This window comes from Hyla sarda, chromosome 10 (assembly GCF_029499605.1).
Source record: "Hyla sarda isolate aHylSar1 chromosome 10, aHylSar1.hap1, whole genome shotgun sequence".
NCBI lineage: Eukaryota > Metazoa > Chordata > Amphibia > Anura > Hylidae > Hyla > Hyla sarda.
In genome coordinates, this window is record NC_079198.1 from 86725846 (window position 1) to 86747712 (window position 21867).

A 21867-nucleotide genomic window follows, 5' to 3' on the forward strand; every position below is an offset into this window, starting at 1 on the left:
TTGAATGATGTGTGTGTATGAATGATGTGTGTGCATGTACTGTATGTATGATGTATGAATGATGTGTGTGTATGTACTGTATGTATGATATATGAATGATGTGTGTATGAATGATGTGTGTGTATGTACTGTATGTATGATGTATGAATGATGTGTGTATGTACTGTATGTATGAATAATGTGTGTGTATGTACTGTATGTATGATGTATGAATGATGTGTGTATGTACTGTGTATGATGTATGAATGATGTGTGTATGTACGGTATGTATGATGTATGAATGATGTGTGTATGTACTGTATGTATGATGTAAGAATGATGTGTGTATGTACAGTATGAATGATGTGTGTATGAATGATGTGTGTGTATATACTGTATGTATGATGTATGAATGATGTGTGTATGTACTGTATGTATGAATGAAGTGTGTATGTACTGAATGAATGATGTGTATGTATGAATGATGTGTGTATATATTGTATGTATGATGCATGAATGATGTGTGTGTGTACTGTATGTATGATGTATGAATGATGTGTGTGTATGTACTGTGTGTATGATGTATGAATGATGTGTGCTTGTGTACTGTATGGATGATGTATGAATGATGTGTGTGTATGAATGATGTGTGTGCATGTACTGTATGTATGATGTATGAATGATGTGTGTATGTACTGTATGTATGATATATGAATGATGTGTGTATGAATGATGTGTGTATGTACTGTATGTATGATGTATGAATGATGTGTGTATGTACTGTATGTATGAATAATGTGTGTGTATGTACTGTATGTATGATGTATGAATGATGTGTGTATGTACTGTATGTATGATGTATGAATGATGTGTGTATGTACTGTATGTATGATGTATGAATGATGTGTGTATGTACGGTATGTATAATGTATGAATGATGTGTGTGTATGTACTGTATGTATGGTGTATGAATGATGTGTGTATGTACAGTATGAATGATGTGTGTGTATGAATGATGTGTGTGTATATACTGTATGTATGATGTACGAATGATGTGTGTATGTACTGTATGTATGAATGAAGTGTGTATGTACTGTATGAATGATGTGTATGTATGAATGATGTGTGTATATACTGTATGTATGATGTATGAATGATGTGTGTATGTACTGTATGTATGATGTATGAATGATGTGTGTGTATGTACTGTGTGTATGATGTATGAATGATGTGTGTGTATGTACTGTATGTATGATGTATGAATGATGTGTGTGTATGTACTGTATGTATGATGTATGAATGATGTGTTTATGTACTGTATGTATGATGTATGAATGATGTGTGTGTATGTACTGTATGTATGATGTGTGGAGATGTATTATGTGGGGGATGGGGGGAGATTTGGAGGCGGAGGGTGTATATATGATGTGTATGTATGTATTTTGCATGTGTGTGGTGGGGCAGAGGCAGTGTGTGTATGTATGATGTGTGTGTTTGTATGAATGATGTGTGTATGTACTGTATGTGGCAGTATTATACTCAGGTGGTACAGTAGGAGGCAGTATTATATTCAGGGGGTAAAGTGAGGGGCAGTATTATATTCAGGGGGTACAGTGAGTGGCAGTATTATATTCAGGGGGTACAGTCAGAGGCAATATTATATCCAGGGGTACAGTCGGTGGCTGTATTTAGGGGGTACAGTAGGTGGCAGTATTATATTCAGGGGGTACAGTGTGTGGACGTATTATATTCAGGGGGTACAGTACGTGGCAGTATCATATTACGGGGGGTGCAGTGGGTGGCAGTATTATATGCAGGAGGTACAGTGGATGGTAGTTTTATATTCAGGGAGTACAGTAGGTGGCAATATTATATTCAGGGGGTACAGTAGGAGGCAGTATTTTATTCAGGGGGTACAGTAGTGGCAGTATTATATTCAGGGGGTACAGTCAGTGGGTGGGAGTATTATATGAAGGAGGTACAGTGGATGGTACTTTTATATTCAGGGGATACAGTGTGTGGCAGTATTATATTCAGGGGGTACAGTAGGTGGCAGTATTAGATTCAGGGGGTACAGTAGGTGGCAGTATTATATTCAGGGGGTACAGTATGTGGCAGTATTATATTCAGGGGGTACAGTGGGTGGCAGTATTATATTCAGGGGCACAGTAGGTGGCAGCATTATATTCAGGGGGTACAGTAGGTGGCAGCATTATATTCAGGGAGTGCAGTAGGTGGCAGTATTATATTCAGGGGGTACAGTGGGTGGCAGTATTATATTCAGGGGGTACAGTAGGTGGCAGCATTATATTCAGGGGGTACAGTAGGTGGCAGCATTATATTCAGGGGGTACAGTGGGTGGCAGTATTACATTCAGGGGGTAGGTAAAGTATTTAGCAGAATTATAATGATCATTGTATAATAATACAGAGGATGAGGAACTACTGACAAAGTGAGGAGTTAATGATGTCCGGGTGTCAGACTCTGCAAAGAAGATGGAGCTGGAAGAAGTCCTGACATCTGAACCAGATGAAGAAGAAAATAAAAGACAACAGAGAAGACGTCACTCAGGTCAGTGATATCATTGTGTATTCTCATGACTGTCCCATCAGTGCTGTAGTCACTGATATCTTTGTGCGGCTGAGTAAGGGGTCGTCCGGAATTGGGGAAGCGGGTCTAAGGGGCCCAGGGCAATTTTTCGTACTGGAGCCCTGGGGTTTCTAGCTACGCCCCTGGCAGACAGGGTCTATGTAGCCAGTGGCTAGACGGCCTCGGTTTTATTTTGTGTTATGTTATTTTGTCCTGCAACCTGACTGAGAGTCAGTTGCATGAAGTTGCATTGTTGTGTGCCTGGTTTATTGAGGTGAAGGACAATCCCTGAGCTAATCCCAGAGTAAAATTCACTATAAATATATATATATATATATATATATATATATAACACAGGAATTTAGGTGCACTACTGAGGTAGATGTAAACAATGACATTGGCTAACCCTCAACACTCATGTTAAAATTGAGACATTAGCCAGTATATCCTTATATGAAGGATATACCTGAGCCCGCACACCAACGACCAGGTTTCTCAAGTGGCATGGGACCTAACACGAACCTACTTGTGCATGATGAGCAAAACCAGGGGCCAGTGGGCAATTACGTCAGCATTAGGCCGACTCACAGCCTCCTCCCAGGTTACCTCCAGTGTGAATATATATATTAGGGCTGTGGCTAACGCATATTTTTATAAAAGTTATTAGTTGGCCGATTATTGTTCATTGACTTATAAAAAAAACAATAGTGGAGAAGAAGAGACTTTGTGAGTTAGATTGGGGAGGGGATTAGACTGAAGGTCTTCTGTGTGTTTCAGGTAAGGAATGCATTGTGTGTTAAGAGAGTTTGTGGGGTCGGCTAAATGCTAAGCTTTGCGGAGGCAACTAATCGACCAAACGACTCATTGATTATGAAAATAGTTGACAACTAATCGATTAGTTGCAGATTAAGTTGACGATTAGTTGTTTCAGCCCATGTATATATATATATATATACCAGCAATAAGTCCAGCAGCACTCACGGGATCAAGTAAAAAACACAGCAGTGTTTATTAAACCATGTATAAATGCAACGTTTCAGTGATATCCACCACCTTTTTCAAGCATGGTATACAAATGTGCAAAACAGACCTTTATATGGTATCATATTAAGTCAATTACAAACTCCAATCAATCTAATCAAATAAAATTCACACAGTAAAAAAGACATAAACAATACAAAATTCATAATGTAGAGAGTGCAAGTGATGACAGTGTGTTTAGAAACAACAATGGTCACCGTATATACAATAGATCATCGTTGTTATTAAAAATACAAAGTGCAGATAATAAAGACGCAGCTGAAGCTACGTCTTCCAGTGATTAAAAACAACAACATTGTCATGGGGACAGACCACTCACCTCCTGTGTATGGGTGCCGCCATTACGGCGTCTCACATGTGGTCATATGGCTCCCGGTCATGTGACGATCCCAAGCTCCGCCCCGTCATCACGTGACCGGAGCGCACACTCGCGCATGCGCACCTGCCACTTTGATGCCGAAAAGGGCATCAAGAGACCTGGCGGAGACACGGGAGCGCCCCAAACACCGGGACCAGACTAACCTCACAAATCTCAATGTAAAAAGAGTAAATGGAAATACAGGATCATATCTAAAGAAATGTATGGTGATGTACAAAATAAATAAATAAATATAGGGGCAAAAATATTATAATGTTCAAAGATCAGGGCAGATCAGGAAAAGTCATCTGTAGATGACAGGAAGACCTATCAATCATACACAAAACGCATCAAAAACGCATTGTGTGTATAGGGGGAAAAAAACTATTTGGAAAAATGTGTCAGTGAATAAGTCAAGGGACACACATATGTACATAAATGCACAGAAGTGTATCCAGAAGCGTCATGCCAAAAGGCAAAGGGAGAAAAAAAGGCAAAGGGAGAAAAAAAAGGTGAGTAATAGGATGTGGAATCAAGGTTCCACATTGTACCCAAAAAAATATTACAAAGAAAATGTAGTGTGTGTGTATATATACATACATCCAAGAACCGGCGGATCAAGGTTGGAGTATAGAACTAAATGTAAAATATGTAGTGGATAGGGAAATAGTGTTAATAGACGTGATATTAGTAATACATACATGTACTAAAAGTGAATATTACGTGTACACGTATGTTTGAAATCCACACATGCACAACGTCCATTCGTGTACACATATGGATACCAAACCTATCTAAGAGAAAGTAAAGTGTTCTTGAAGGAGTATATGGTTGAATATGTTACATTGCCCCAATTTTTGTACATCACACATAACTAGAATGTAATCACAAGGAAATCTTTTATTCCACGCATGTGAGGATAACATAAAAAGTTATAATAGTATATTCCATGTCGGTATCTTTGGTCTGTCCCCCGACAAATGAAAATTCCAACATCTAGAATAAAATAAAGAAAAAGTATCAATAATATGTATTATACATTACATTGTATACCATTTAGATACATTCTCAACAGTCGACATGGCCTACGCATTATATATAGCCGATGTAACAGTGAAATCTACATTTAGGCCACGCGGGCGTAACGTGTTCAACTCGTGAATCCAGTACAATTCACGTTTCTTTAGCCGATTGATTCTGTCTCCTCCCTTCTTACTTTCTGGTATATGGTCAATTAGTGTAAACCGTAACTCGCTTTCCGTATGGCCCGCCTCAACAAAATGTTTAGACACCGGCAGATCCAGTCTAGCCTTCCTGATCGAATACCGGTGCTGGTTGAGGCGGGTCCGGAAGTCGAGTGTGGTTTCACCAATGTAAAGAAGTCTACAGGGGCATGAAAGTGCATAGATGACAAAATGCGACGTACAAGTTAAAAAGAACTTCAGTTTATATTCCCTTAGTGTTAAAGGGTGTACAAATGAGGTACCCTTATTCATCCTGGGGCAGTTGATACACATGCCACAAGGAAATGAACCCTTACGGTTAACTGTCAAGTATTTTTGTCGGTCCATCGGGCTTGTGGATACGTCGGTTTTTACCAGACGATCCTTCAAGCTCGGGGACTTCCAATAAGACATCAATGGGGGTATACAGAACTCTGGAATTTCGGGATGACATTTACTCAAGATGCCCCAATGTTTCCGTACCACACCGGCGATCTTATCCGATCTACTATTAAATGTAGACACAAATGCGATCCTCGGTGGTTTAGGAATTTTTTCAGTCTGATGGATTAGTAATTTACGGTCCAATTCTAAGGTCTTGTTTTTGCTTGCCAAAAGTAAATTACGTGGATACCCTCTGCGTGCAAAGTTATCCACCATTTTGTCTAAGGCCGGTAGGACTCTGTTCTCCACTCCCACCACCCGGCGGGCCCTCATCATCTGGCTTGATGGGAGGGACCGTACCATGGGGCGGGGGTGGTGACTGTCATACCTTAAAACAGAATTGCTGTCTGTCGGTTTCGTATATAGATCGGTGGTCAACCGTCCACCGTCTATACTTACCAACGTGTCTAGAAATTGTACTGAAACCGTAGAAGAAGTCAAAGTAAATTTAATATTGGTGTGAATCTGGTTCAAAAACTCAAAAAAATCCAAAAGTTGTTCGTGTGTACCTGTCCAGACTAAAAAGACATCGTCTATGTAACGCCACCACCCCAGCACATGGCTGAAGTGGTGGCTCACATAGACGAATGTCTCTTCTAGGGCCGCCATGAACACGTTCGCGTACGTGGGCACCACGTTCGTGCCCATGGCGGTCCCAGACAACTGCAAATAAAAAGTGTCGTTAAACATAAAGTAATTATGTTTCAGTACAATTTCCAGTAGTGTCAAGATCAATTTACTCTCTTCCTGTGTATGGTCCAGTGAGATAGCCAGCTGGACTGCCTCCAGTCCTGCCTCATGGGGTATAGATGTGTACAATGAAGAGACGTCTAAAGACGCCAAAATTGTATTTTCAGGAATATTGATTAATTCTATTTTTCTAAGGAAATCCGCTGTGTCTCCAATAAAGGACTTAGAGTTCACAGCGTAGGTTCTTAGAATCCTGTCCAAAAAGATGGAGATCTGACTAGTAATCGACCCCCTCCCGGAGACAATTGGTCTACCGGGAGGGTCCACAAGAGACTTGTGGATTTTAGGCAAAATATATAAAAAAGGGGTCGCTGGACAAGGGACCACAAGAAAATCATAAAGTGCCTTGTCAATCAAGCCCCTTTGAAGAGCAGGGCCCAGGCACTCCTGAATCCTGCTGGCTATCTCTCTTTTTGGATCATTTTTCAATTGTTTGTACGTGGTCGCATCAGATAATTGTCTATAGACTTCACTCAAGTACTTCGATCGGTCCATGACCACAACCGCCCCGCCTTTGTCGGCGGGTTTTACCACCAGGTTGTGGTCATGGACGATTTGATTTAATGCAAGTTGTTGTTTTTTGGTCAAATTAGGTCGTATTGGCACATGTTGTTCTGATTTAAATTTTTCAATATCTCGTCTCACTAATGCACAAAAGGTATCGATCGCACTGGAGCTGGTGTGTGGGTTAAAGTTGCTGGGGGGCTTCAAGCCCAAATCTCCAGCCCTGAAGCTCACATCCCTGCAGTCAGCGCGATCTACACATGGATTAACCGGTTTATCAGCAAACATTACTTTCAACTTAAGTTTCCTAAAAAATTGATGGCAATCCAACTCGACCTGGAACCAGTCCGGGTGAAAAGTCGGGCAAAAATTAAGGCCCTTGGACAAAAGATCAGTCTGTGCAAATGTTAAATTAACAGTAGAAATGTTTACCACTTCTTTTTGTGTCGGTTCTGGGTTGTTCTTGGTGTCCGTTGTCTGTTCCTTGTATTCCCGTTTGTGGCGTTTGCCTCCTCTCCGGGTGGGACGTTGCTTGTATGTTGATGAAGATCTAAAAAATCCTGTGTTACGGTATTAGAGGAAGGAAAATCGTTAGTTGTAGACTGTACTCTGTCTTTCAAATCAAGTTTGGTGTCTCTAGTTTTCCTAGGTGACCGTCTAGTCACAGACTGAGACCCCCACATATAGGTCCGACTGTTGCTGTAGTCGGTGGAGTCTCTATACCACTTATGTCTTTTGGTATTTTCAACTTCATTTTTCAATTTTTGTAAAAAGACAGAGTGTTTAGAGATGAACTTATCAAAGTCCTCCTCGGATAAAGTTGATTTCAATGTAGTCTCAGCATTTGTCATCTTGTCTTTCACAGTCACAATATCTTTCTGTAACATATCCATATTTAGTAGAATTAAATCCAGTGAAAACCTATTGGCAAGTAACTCATAGCGTTGTCTATATTCGGGGTTCCCCATATAGGCATTCTCTCTAGGTTGAAGGCGCATTCCCCTAGGTATTCGCTCAGATTTATAGTACTCGCCAAGTGTAGACAAATGTAGGGTTAGGGACAACAATCGTCTGGATTCATATTCATATTGTCTTTGTAGATCTATATTAGTTGGGACATGCAAGAAGGACATATCCCCTTCTGCCGCCCCCAGAATGCGGCCAATGTCGGCATTAGAAAATGAAGAAGCATGGTTAACAGGTACTTTACCAGTCGTAGACTCCATTGTGTGCTATGGTAAGCAGGCGGGGTGCAAATCCAACCAGACTGGACAAAGTCTATCTCCAAATGGCGGAGGACAGCACAACCACTAAAGGTCTTGAGACAGTAATCCGGGTGCAATAGGCAAGAAACGTGGTCCCAGTCGCAGACCACATCCATAAATTCCAGCAATAAGTCCAGCAGCACTCACGGGATCAAGTAAAAAACACAGCAGTGTTTATTAACACTATTTCCCTATCCACTACATATTTTACATTTAGTTCTATACTCCAACCTTGATCCGCCGGTTCTTGGATGTATGTATATATACACACACACTACATTTTCTTTGTAATATTTTTTTGGGTACAATGTGGAACCTTGATTCCACATCCTATTACTCACCTTTTTTTTCTCCCTTTGCCTTTTTTTCTCCCTTTGCCTTTTGGCATGACGCTTCTGGATACACTTCTGTGCATTTATGTACATATGTGTGTCCCTTGACTTATTCACTGACACATTTTTCCAAATAGTTTTTTTCCCCCTATACACACAATGCGTTTTTGATGCGTTTTGTGTATGATTGATAGGTCTTCCTGTCATCTACAGATGACTTTTCCTGATCTGCCCTGATCTTTGAACATTATAATATTTTTGCCCCTATATTTATTTATTTATTTTGTACATCACCATACATTTCTTTAGATATGATCCTGTATTTCCATTTACTCTTTTTACATTGAGATTTGTGAGGTTAGTCTGGTCCCGGTGTTTGGGGCGCTCCCGTGTCTCCGCCAGGTCTCTTGATGCCCTTTTCGGCATCAAAGTGGCAGGTGCGCATGCGCGAGTGTGCGCTCCGGTCACGTGATGACGGGGCGGAGCTTGGGATCGTCACATGACCGGGAGCCATATGACCACATGTGAGACGCCGTAATGGCGGCACCCATACACAGGAGGTGAGTGGTCTGTCCCCATGACAATGTTGTTGTTTTTAATCACTGGAAGACGTAGCTTCAGCTGCGTCTTTATTATCTGCACTTTGTATTTTTAATAACAACGATGATCTATTGTATATACGGTGACCATTGTTGTTTCTAAACACACTGTCATCACTTGCACTCTCTACATTATGAATTTTGTATTGTTTATGTCTTTTTTACTGTGTGAATTTTATTTGATTAGATTGATTGGAGTTTGTAATTGACTTAATATGATACCATATAAAGGTCTGTTTTGCACATTTGTATACCATGCTTGAAAAAGGTGGTGGATATCACTGAAACGTTGCATTTATACATGGTTTAATAAACACTGCTGTGTTTTTTACTTGATCCCGTGAGTGCTGCTGGACTTATTGCTGGAATTTATGGATGTGGTCTGCGACTGGGACCACGTTTCTTGCCTATTGCACCCGGATTACTGTCTCAAGACCTTTAGTGGTTGTGCTGTCCTCCGCCATTTGGAGATATATATATATATATATATATATATATATATATATATATATGTGTGTGTGTGTGTGTGTGTGTGCGTGTGTTATGTTCAGTGCTTGGCAGGAATGGGTTTATAGGAAGCAATACAGTAATTTGCCTGTAGGAAATCCACTTGACTAAGGTCAGGGCTCACGTTTTCAAGAGGGGCTTAATAAGAAACAGTTACCACTCCACTCACAAAGGGGTCAGTGCACTTCTTCATAAACTTCTCAGTGCGTTAGTCACATTATATATGACATATGTTGGTTTTATAACTTCGCTGTATAATTTCCAATCTGTGCCATGTTCTAATTGCTATATTCCACACACGTCCAGTCATGCTCTGCTGCAGAAGGCTGTAGGTTGGTTTTAATTAGAGCAAAGTATAGCTGGAGCCTTCATGCCCTGAGGTCAGTGGGAGGCCTAGCACCGGGAGAAGTGGTTTTACATAATGTGGGGTCCTAGATGAATCCTACTTGCCCTGGATTCATTTTGGAGGCCTGGTCCCAGGAGAGGTGAATCTCTATAGTGTTACGGTCCCATCTTAGCAGGTCACCTTAATGTAGTGGATGGGTGAGGACTATTTGATCAAACTGTGCCCTACAGTTTCCCTGTATAGTAAATATAGCAGAAATGTAATTCTTGTGTTGGGATTTTCATTGTAACCATTTGCATTTGTGTCATGCTGACCATTCCTGTTTTTCTGCTTGCTGCGCTGAATAAGACATTGGAATTTGCAGCTAATGTTCCAAATAAACTTCTACTTGGAGATTTTAACAACTATTTATATCCCTTCTGGGAGTTGTTGAAGCAAACCTTGACAGCGCCCTACCTTTATCTTTGTTAGCTCTATGGAGGTTAAAACATCTCAGAGAACAACAATTCTGATGCTTTCCAGGAGCTTGTTAACAAGTTCTTAAAGGATACTCCGGTGAAAAACTAATTTTTTTAAATGAACTGGTTTCAGAAATTAAACAGATTTGTAAATTAGTACAAGAACAAAGACATGTGTGTGCACTCACCCCTCAGCGGAGACAGCTCGGCATGGAAGTCCGGTTCGGGGAGGGCTGGATCACAGCATCGGTGCAGGTAGAAGGGCGCTCGTAGGCTACGCCGGCTGTTTCACACGTGTATGCGTGCTTCTTCCGGCCTCTGAGGCTGGAAGAAGCACGCATACACGTGTGAAACAGCCGGCGTAGCCTCCGAGCGCCCTTCTACCTGCACCGATGCTGTGATCCAGCCCTCCCCGAACCGGACTTCCATGCCGAGCTGTCTCCGCTGAGCGGTGAGTGCACACACGTGTCTTTGTTATTGTACTTATTGATACTTCATATCCTTCGTATGTGCACCCCGCAGGAGACCTACTAAGGGCCACTGAGACACCTTAGTGTGCCCTTTCCTTTCTTGCTTCTTTGCATTGCAGATTTGTAAATGACATCTGTTATAAAAATCTTAATCCTTCCAGTACTTATCAGCTGCTGTATGCTCCACAGAAAGTTGTGTACTTCTTTTCAGTCTGACCACAGTGCTCTCTGCTGACACCTCTGTCCCTGTCAGGAACTGTCCAGAGGAGGAGAAAATCCCCATAGCAAACCTATCCTCCTCTGGACAGTTTCTGACACAGACAGTGGTGTCAGCAGAGAGCACCGTGGTCAAACTGAAAAGAACTATACAACTTCCTCTGAAGCATACAGCAGCCGAAAAGTACTTGAAGGATTAAGAGTTTTATATAGAAGTAATTTTCAAATCTGTAGGTGGTGGATCCTCTGGGCCTGTGTGGATGATGACGTGAGCCGTGCCAGGGAGTGGAGTCTAAGGTGCCACTGGTTTTCACCAGAGCCTGCCGCAAAGCAGAATGGTCTTGCTGCAGCAGACGACATCCAGGTTGCTACCCCTGGCATGACTCGTCCACACAGGTAGCTGGAAGATGGCGTGGCACAGAAGGAGACTGGCAGTACGTGGCAAGATGGCAGTAGGTCAGGGCAGGTAACACAGGTGCAGGGGAGGTAAGGTAGCAAGGAACAGGTACACGGTAACAGGGACACAGGACTTTCACTATGGCACTAGGCAACCAAAGATCAGGTAGGGAAACAAGGGAGGAGCTGATATTTAAGGACAGGGTGCCGGTGTAGACACTTGATTAATAGAGCACTGTCCCTTTAAGTGAAAGAGCATCGGTGAGCGTGCCCTAGGAGTGCAGGGGCACGTGTCGGGGCTGCGAGGACATGGAGATGCGGAAAATGAGGAAGATGAGTGACAGGCCGGGATTCGCGTGCTGGCGCGTCCCGCGATGCGAATCCCAGCCCTGCCGGCAGGGGGGACATAGGCAGAGAGCACTCACGGCGGCGTGTCCGGCCGGAGCGCAGGTGTTAGAAATAGGTGCGCAGGTGTTACTGGTATGGGAGTCATTTATTACCATGTATGACTTCAGTTTTTTTTTTAATGCTTGTATGGAGCACTAATGTAAATAAGGCACATGTACAAGAAGAAGGTGGACAACAGCACTGTACCCATCCAATGTTCCCATGGTCACCTGGACTGCCAATCCAGCAAACAATCATAGAAAATGCAAAGGTCACAGCACCAATCTGGAGGCTCCGGTCAGAGACAATAGAAGTGAAGTTTATTGGTTTCAAGAAGCGAGGTTTCGGCTCCATGTGAGCCTTTATCAAGCATACATTACAAATTAAACAGTGTTCTATATATATATATATGTCTCAAACAACATTCACTGGTCAATACACATCTGTGAGTGATTAACAAATCACACCCACCCTCTCTAAATGGTACAAAGTGCCCCAAGACATATTGTCATAGCAACCACTATAGTGTACAACAGCCAAATAGCGATAAAAATCTGGTAACAATATAAATACAAATATACAAATAAGTTATATGTGCCAGGAAACCTGCTGTGCAACAGTTTTGTTTCTTTCTTTTCTCCATTCTTTTTTAGGTGTTGTACAGTGGTCCCTCAACATACGATGGTAATCCGTTCCAAATGGACCATCGTTTGTTGAAACCATCCTATGTTGAGGGATCCGTGCAATGTAAAGTATAGGATAGTGGTCTACAACCTGCGGACCTCCAGATGTTGCAAAACTACAACACCCAGCATGCCCGGACAGCCGTTGGCTGTCCGGGCATGCTGGGAGTTGTAGTTTTGCAACATCTAGAGGTCTGCAAGTTGAAGACCACTGCTATTGGAAGTTATACTCACGTGTCCCTGCCGCTCCGGACTGTCACCGCTCATCACCGCTGCCTTAGATGTCGCCTTCCATCGCCGTCGCCATGTCCCCGGGGTGTCCCCGATGTTCCGGCAAGGCCTCTACTTCCCCCGGCATCCTCGCTCTCCGTCGCCGCCAACACGTCGCTACGCGCGCCGCTCCTATTTGCAGCGACGTGATGACGACGATGGAGAGCGACGACGATGCAGGGGATCCCGAAGAGGACGTGCCGGAGCCCCGAGGACAGGTAAGTGATCGTCAGCGGACCACACGGGGCAGCGTAAACGGCTATCTGGTGGCAGCTGAAGCAGTCTGCGCTGCCGGATAGCCGTTTATGCGATGGCCCCGACATACAAAAGCATCGTATGTTGATGCTGCCTTCAGCATGCGATGGTCTCTGAGAGGCCATCGTATGTTGAAATGATCGTATGTCGGGGCCATCGTAGGTCGGGGGGTCACTGTATACAGTACATCTTGCTTGTTTTTATATACATCCTGCCTGTTCTTATATATACATCCTGCTTGTAAGTAATTTTTGGATACTCTCTAATGTATAGTTGTTTTTATGTTTAATTTTTAGAAAAGAACTGCATCGTACTTTGCACCATCTATGATTTTACACCACATGGAGCACATGTCAAGGATCCTTGCTTCTTATACAGTCATCTCTATTTTTCTCTCTAGAATGTAAAATTGTTATGATGAATTATATGCAATAAAGATAAAAATAAGATTATATTTTTTTTATCTAGAATAATTACTTTTATAATTTTTCTGGGTGCATATATTGGAGATACCGATAGCTCATTACTATCAACCTATTAACTCAGTTAGTAATTTTAAATGTGAAACGTGTTTTTAGCACCACAGAACCTTTTTATGGCTCTGATGCTGACTAGACAGAGACTCTGGATAGATCTCTGTTATGTTCCGACTCGTTTTGACAAGAGCATATCTGTACGATCGTGCATTCCTTGGCACTCATGCGCAAATTTTTCACGCATGTGAGTTAAGCATATGAGAGTATAGTATTGGTACTTGCATGACGTAGTATGCCCTGACAGGACCGGAGCGGAAGTGACGCCCTGCGCCTGCACACATGAAATGTTTACAAGCCAGCCGATCAGCATTCCCTTACATGCACAATAAGTAAGTAGATCTGAAGATGGTACACATTTAAATGGTTATGAGTGTTGCACAGCAGGTTTCCTGGCACATATATCTTATTTGAATATTTGTATTTAGATTGTTACCAGATTTTTAAGGCTATTTTGCTGTTGTACGGTATAGTGGTTGCTATGACAATATGTCTTGGGGCACTTTGCACCAATGAGAGAGGGTGGATGTGATTTGTTAATCACTCACAGATGTATATTGACCGATGAATGTTGTTTGAGACATATACTGTATATAGAACACTGTTTCATTTGTAATGTATGCTTGATAAAGGCTCACATTGAGCCGAAATGTCGCTTCTTGTAACCAATAAACTTCAGTATTTTCACTGACCGGAGCCTCCATACTGGTGCTGTGGCCTTTGCATTTTCTATGTAAATAAAACACAGCTGTCAACGATTTTTTTTGTAAATTACGGCTAATGTTTTTGCATAACTTTTAGATGTCTAGATTTGCACAGATTTGCATATCATTCTAATCTAATGGATTCCCCAGGCATTGATAAATGTGGTGTACACTTGTCAGCCTACCTGGTGTGGCTGCCTGTGCCTGATCCTGGCTGGAGTGGTCATTGCACAAAACTGTGACACATTTGCAAAAATCGTACATCATAAATCAGTACATAAACTGTGCCCCTAAACAAACCGTGCCCACAAAACTGCTACTGGCGCAGAAATCCATATTTGCTGATAAAAGTTGCTTCATAAATACGACACGTTGTGCACTGCAGCTTTGCAACTATATATAAGCTGATATGGGTCTTGATAAATGACCCTCTTTGTCTCTGAGTCTTCTGACCATTTCTCACTGCTACTAAAAGCCCAATACACATTACAGAAAAATTGGCTGAACCTGTCCTTTTCTGAGGGACTGGACAATTGTCTAAATTGTTTGAGAGCCCACAGAGCTCAAGTTACTTGTGAACTGCAAGTGGTTTCTCTCTCCTCCTGTCATGCTGCATCAGGTGGTTATGCAGGGTTCTGATGTGACTTGGAGCAATTAGCTCTAGGTATGCTTTAAGGCTTGGGCACTTTTTAGATGTATCTACCCTTTTTCTTATTCTTTTTTCCCTTTAGAAGTGACATCACTTTGATTGGGTATGTTAAATTGTTAACTTTAATGCAACATCATTGTTTTTTGATCTTACATTGGTGCCACCCTACTGTTATGTATAACAAAAATAGATTAGACACGTTTAACCAAAGATTATTTTATAAGGAAGACAAATTATTGCTTTCTTATAGTGATGTTAACTACAAGCTACAGTGCTAAGACACAGTATAGTAATACATACATCCCAGAATTGAAGAATGTTTTTGGAGGTATTGTGGATGACGCCCCTGAAACATTCTGAATACTATTTGAACATTATGAATAGCAAACCATATTACCTCTGTTTTATAGGAGCTGAATGACAAATAAATTGTCTTTAAAATATTTACTGTCCATCCCATCATTACCCTCTTGTTTATTCCATATACCAACTCGGCTAATAGGTGTTGTAGATGGGCTGTCTGCTCACCACCTACCACATCCACCATCTAATTTCTATTCCTATATATTTACCCTCTTTGTTCAATCCCTAGTTTGGTTAGATGTAGAAAGAAATATGAAAAAATGGGTGCTCCTAGTGCAATATAGCTGATTTTGAAAATGGCTTACCAGATGGTGTTGTGCTAAGAGCTCAACACCTTTGCTTGCGTGTAGACTTGCTCGGTCACCAGAGATCGTTTAGACTTAAGAGGTGGCAGCTTCCATGTGGACCCGATGCTTGCAAAGGCAGTGGTAAGTAAGGGTGGAGGAATCGTACAAGGTTGGATCCCAAAAACCCTGGGTGTTAACACCCACGGTTTTTGGGATCCAACTTTCTACGATCCCTCCACCATTTAGAAGTTGTTTGGTTAGATGTCCACTAACTACCTTTTAATATAATAATATTGCCACAAGCCATAAGCTGTTCCTTAGCAAAGTGCTCTCACACTTACACTTAAAGTGGATCTGTAAATAGGCAGCATAACCTAGTGATAGATACATTAAACAGGGCAATGTATTACTTTTTCTGTGCATCCATAATTTCCTTTACATGTACATGCTCAATTGTCGTCAATATTCATTAAAGACCTGCTCCCTCTGCCCAAAAGCCCCTGATTGGCCACTGTCTGCTATACGGTGCATAGGGAGACAGCTGTCAATTCATGGTTGGTGAAATATGTGGCATGGCATCACTTTTTCAGTTATCAGGAGGACAACTGTACAGAACAATGGAAGTAATACAGTGGGGCAAAAAAGTATTTAGTCAGCCACCACTTGTGCAAGTTCTCCCACTTATGGTGCTGCAGGGAGATCGCGGGGTTCCCAGCGGCAGGCCCCCCCGTGATCAGACATCTTATCCCCTAGGGGATAGGGCATAAAATGTTTTTTCATGGAATACCCCTTTAACTTTTGTTATTGACCAAATACTTATTTTCCACCATAATTTGCAAATAAATTCTTAAAAAATCAGACAATGTGATTTTATGGATTTTTTTTTCTCATTATGTCTCTCATAGTTGAGGTATACCTATGATGAAACTTACAGGTCTCTCTAATTTTTCTTAAGTGGGAGAACCTGCACAATTGGTGGCTGACCAAATACTTTTTTTCCCCACTGTATATATCACCTCTGTCACTAGTTTAAATTGCCTGCAGACAGGGCAGCCTAAACCTAGTGGTAGATTCCTGGTAATGTTCTGGGTCTATTGGACTAACAGGTAGTGGTCTCATGTTAAATATTGCTGTTTGTGTCTCACTCTTGTATCATTGGTACAATATAGGTCAAACACACCTCATGTATGATTTATTGTGTCCAAATGTATCCATGCAGTACAGTATATCCTGGATCTCATACATTTTACCTATTATTTATCCTACCCACTGAATCCTATATAATTTATTTTTGACTTTATGATAGTTATACTTGCAATAGAATGAACAAAATTGGTAATTGTCTGCATGCTGTAATATTTATGGCCAGAAATCTGACAGCTCAGCACTGGTTGACAATGTTCGCCATCCCTCTCTGAATTTCTCTAAAATTAACCACTTGATTACCCTAGAGAAATGTATCTACAGGTGTAAGACAAGTAAATGAACCCTTAGAAATTCCCAGGATTTCTGCATCGATTACTGATAATGGTGTGTGTGCTTTTCATCTAGATAAACTCAATCTAATTAAATAAGACAAACAGAGACAACCTGTATGCTCATTGAAGAACTATCCACAGTGTAGGCAGAAAAGCAAGTTTCTTAGCTGGTCACATCTTTTAAAAGACCTAGGGCATCTATCTTGGTCACCCAGGAGGCCAATGTCACAGGGTTGGTGGATCAACAAGCAGCAGAGATTAACAATTTTGCTGCCATCAACATCTGGGTGGCCAAATAATTTTTTCGAGAGAAAAATGCAGGATGTGGCGCCCATAGTAGGAGCAGGGGCCTATACAATGGAAAAGATGTCCCAGTGATCTATTATATCGAATAGAGGACACTACTCCAGAAGGGGGGTATTTTCAGACAAGTAACCCATATATGGGGCAGCATACCTGAAGAGCTGCCACATCGCCAGCATATGTCATCAGTGTCAAATATATAAACAATCAGGCTTTCTATACATATCATCTAGATATTAATATAAAGAATTCTTTTGAATTGTGATTCACCTAGAAAAGCCCAAGGAGTGTTTCAGTATAGGGGAGAACCCCTATCTAGTAAATGTGATACCCAGCTTCTGAATCCAAGCATGTAGATAACTAGGTGTGGTAGGAGACAATTGAATAATGATGTTCCTCCATGACCCCAATGATGTTCCTCCATGACCCCAATTTTTGTTGGTCTTTTTGCTTTGTGCTGGTCTTTTTCTGTTACATTTTGTTCTTGCTTCTTTCAGCATATTCCTTTGTTCCCTTGGGTGATCTTAATAGAATGGCAAGTCTGAGGTAGAAAAGCAATGGTCCTGAAATTATCAACAGATATATTGTCTGTGAAAAGATGTACACCCAGGTCCTCAGCAATGCCTTTTCAAGCTTCATGCATGCTTATATCATGTATTCTATTGTCTTCAAAAAATTGCTTGCATTAAAGGGGTTATCCAGGAAAAAACTTTTTTTTTAATATATCAACTGGCTCCAGAAAGTTAAACAGATTTGTAAATTACTTCTATTAAAAAATCTCAATCCTTTCAGTACATATGAGCTTCTGAAGTTAAGGTTGTTCTTTTCTGTCTAAGTCCTCTCTGATGACACCTGTCTCGGGAAACGCCCAGTTTAGAAGCAAATCCCCATAGCAAACCTCTTCTAAACTGGGCGTTTCCCGAGACAGGTGTCATCAGAGAGCACTTAGACAGAAAAGAACAACCTTAACTTCAGAAGCTCATAAGTACTGAAAGGATTAAGATTTTTAATAGAAGTAATTTACAAGTCTGTTTAACTTTCTGGAGCCAGTTGATATATATAAAAAGTTTTTTTCCTGGAACACCCCTTTAAGGCATGGGTTACACTAACCAATGTTTCTTGAGAAAAACAGATTTGTCAGAAACTGGGCTTTGTCAGACTTTATTTAATGAACAAAGCATCTGTAAAACCTATATATTATCTTCTCAAACAAAAAGTTGTTGTGGTCATTGGTCACTGTTGGAGAAATGTTCAAGGCCTCGTTCACATTGCCATTGGACACTGCTATTCAGAGTCCGGAGTCTGCAATCAAGTTAGTATGACAGGGGTTTAACATAGAAAAAAAAGTATTTTCTCTTCTAAATTCAGCTTAACCACCAGATCCCCGATGGACCCCATTCACTTGAAAAGGGTCCTAGGGTTTATTGGAACCCAGCAGTGTCCGTTGTTTTCTGTTTCAGGGTCTGTTCGGCAGAAGTAAGAAGGGAAAAAAAAGCCTGACGGTCCATGGAAGGCAATGTCAATGTGAGTCTAGCTTAACACAAAGAAATGTCTCTTTATTTTTTTCCTGTGGATGTTTACCCAACATGCTCAATAAAATACATAGTACAACTGTTTGTGTTAGATTATGTTAGTCTATAATTGTGACACTTAAAATCAGTGATCAGTGGAAAAATCCAGGTAATTCAAAATTGTACTATTTGGAAGACAAGTAGCCTAGATGGCTGGACACGCTGATCCTGTCTCTATTCTCATTGCTGTGAGATAGACTCTTTGGTGACTGATCCTTATTATTGTTACCCCTAAAACTGCGGTATCCTGATCTGCTGAGAAGAAATGAGGAGGGTCCCAACCTTCCTCCTCAATGTCCGATCAGTGATCTACTGCTCCATGCCTGAGATCCAGGCTGGAGCAGCAGAGCGCTGATAACACTGATCAATGATATGCTATGACATAACATTGATCAGTGTATTCAATCAGAAGATTGCATGTTGTAGTCCCCTATGGGGCTATACAAGTGTAAAAACAAAACAAAACAAAAAAAATAAGTTAATAAATGTGATTTAACTCCTTCCCTAATAAAAGTTTGAATCACCCCTCTTTTCACATAAAAAAAAACCAAAGTAAAAAAAAGTAAACATAACCATATGTGGTATCGCCGCATGCGTAAATGTCCAAACTATAAAAATACAATGTTAATTAAACTCAAACTCAAGAATTTTTTTTTCCAAAATAGCATATTTATGGTCACTTTGTATACCATAAAAAAATGTATAAAAAGCAATAAAAAAAGGTCCTATCAAAACAAAAATGGTACCGATAAAAGCATCAGTTCACAGTGCAAAAATGTGCCCTCATACCCCCCTATATGCGGTAAAATATAAAAGTTATAGGGGGCAGAAGAGGACATTTTTAAACGTACTAATTTTCGTGCAAACCGTTATAATTTTCACCAGTAGGAAAACAAAATCAAACTTATACAGGTTAGGTAACATTTTAATCGGATGGACCTACAGAATAAAGATAAGGTGTCATTTTACTGAAAAATGCACTGCATAGAAACGAAAGCCCCGATAAGTTACAAAATGGTGTTTTTTTTTTCAATTTTGTTCCACAAATATATATTTTTTGTTTTGTTGTAGATTTTTTGGTAAAATGACTGATGTCCTTACAAAGTGCAATTGATGGCATAAAAAACAAGCCATCATATTGGTCTGTAGGTGCAAAATTGAAAGGGTTACTATTTTTAAAACGTGAGGGAGAAAAAACGAAAGTGCAAAAACGGAAAGAGTCCTTAAGGGGTTAAATATTTGCACCATGTTTTTTGTCGGTCTCTGACAATAGGGTATTGTTTCTCAGCTAATATGATGATTTTTTTTCTGCTTTTTATGAATACAATACACTGTTTATCTTTTGGGTGGGAGGGTTATTTTTTGTTGTTTGTTACAAAACAAAAATAAAAAAAAATCTATAAAAATAAGCTTGGCAAACAAAAGTAAAATAATTCATAAGTAGTTAATTAAAATGCACATAGAAAGATGACAATATGGCACATATGCTAATCCTTACATTTTGATTTCCCTTTTTTAAAGGGAACCAATCAGTAGATTTTAGCATATATAATACTTGGCAATGCTTTAAATATGCTAAAATGATTATCCTCACCATCCCCGAAAAATGTTTGTGCCCCAGGGATGGTGAAGTTTTTAAGCTATAAAGTCCCCCTCGGCCGCCCGGCAAGTAGTCCCCTGGGTGGGGCCTTAACTCATCGCTCTGCTCCCGCGAGCCGTCATTCAAGCTGTTGGGGCGGGGCCGCAGCAAACGGAGCTGGTGAGTGTAAGTCCCCAGCCAGGAGACTACTTGCCAGGCAGCTGGGGGGGAACTTTATAACTTAATATCTTCACCATCTCTGGGGGCACAAACGTCCCCCCGGTGATGGTGAGGATAATTATTTTAGCATATATAACGCATTACCAAGCGTTATTTATGCTAAAATGTGCTGATTGGTTCCCTTTAATGACCCCTCAGTCAGCAGTTAGCATGCTTCTTTGTTGCATAACGTGCAAAGACAACATTTGTTAAACATTTGGTATCATAAAATTACAAAAAAAAATTTCATGAAGACTTTTTGTAACAGTTGGGACATCCATTTGAATTCTGCATATTGTGTTCATTCTGTTTATGCATCTTTTATGGTCTATTATTGTAAAAACTCTAAATAGTTTCTTTTTATACATTACTAAACACTGTATATGTCTGTCTGGTCTCACTTATAGTTTTAATGACAATTAATCTCTTACTTATCAGAGACCCCCTTTTATTATAACTTTTTTTATTTGCTTTGCCATGTTCCATGACTTATAACGTCTTAAATCTTCTGTTGATATTAGCAAACATTGTCAAAATATTTTTAACAAATGGTTTTTGGTGTTTATATAAATTATTAATTAACTTTTATTGTTTATTTATTTATTAATGTTTTTGGCGTAGGGAGTTACATGTAAGAAAGAAATCAATTCAGCTGCTGTTTAGATGTTTACCGTTCAGTTAAAAGAGCCAGCTAATTTTTAGATGTTGTGATACTATATTTGTTGGTATTTTTGGTGAAAAGGCCCAGCAAATTTTTAGGCTGCTTACACACTATGAGCATTCATCTGTTATTAAACATCCGTTTTCGGTGTAAAAACGGATGTATAATAACGGATTAAATAACTGGTGCTAACGGCTGAATAAATATTCATCCATTAAGACCCATAATAACATCTCTCATGTATGGCCGTAACACCTCTGCCTACAGACTCCCACAGCCGAGACTACTACTACTCCCATCATGGAACAGACTTCTTTCCATGATGGGAGTGGTAATTCCCTGGCTGTGGGAGTCTGAAGACAGCTGGGGAGGCTACATTAGTGTTCCATGATGGGCGTTGTAGTACAGGGGCTGAGGGATTGATTGCACCGGGTTTCACTTCTGAGAC

General features: G+C 40.6%; 1 protein-coding gene across 1 annotated transcript; it reads right to left on the bottom strand.

The window, feature by feature from the left end:
- Positions 1–4598: 4598 nt before the first annotated feature.
- LOC130294069 (uncharacterized) lies at positions 4599–8267 on the bottom strand. The gene is made up of 2 exons (XM_056543469.1): positions 7321–8267; positions 4599–4963 (listed from the first exon to the last, which is right to left on the bottom strand). Coding segments are annotated over exons 1-2 (795 nt in total). The 5' UTR covers positions 8115–8267; the 3' UTR covers positions 4599–4962.
- Between the last annotated feature and the right edge of the window lie 13600 nt (positions 8268–21867).

Coding starts and splice junctions, on each gene's coding strand:
- LOC130294069 (XM_056543469.1), bottom strand. CDS start 8,114: ATGGAGTCTACGACTGGTAAAGTACCTGTTAACCATGCTTCTTCATTT.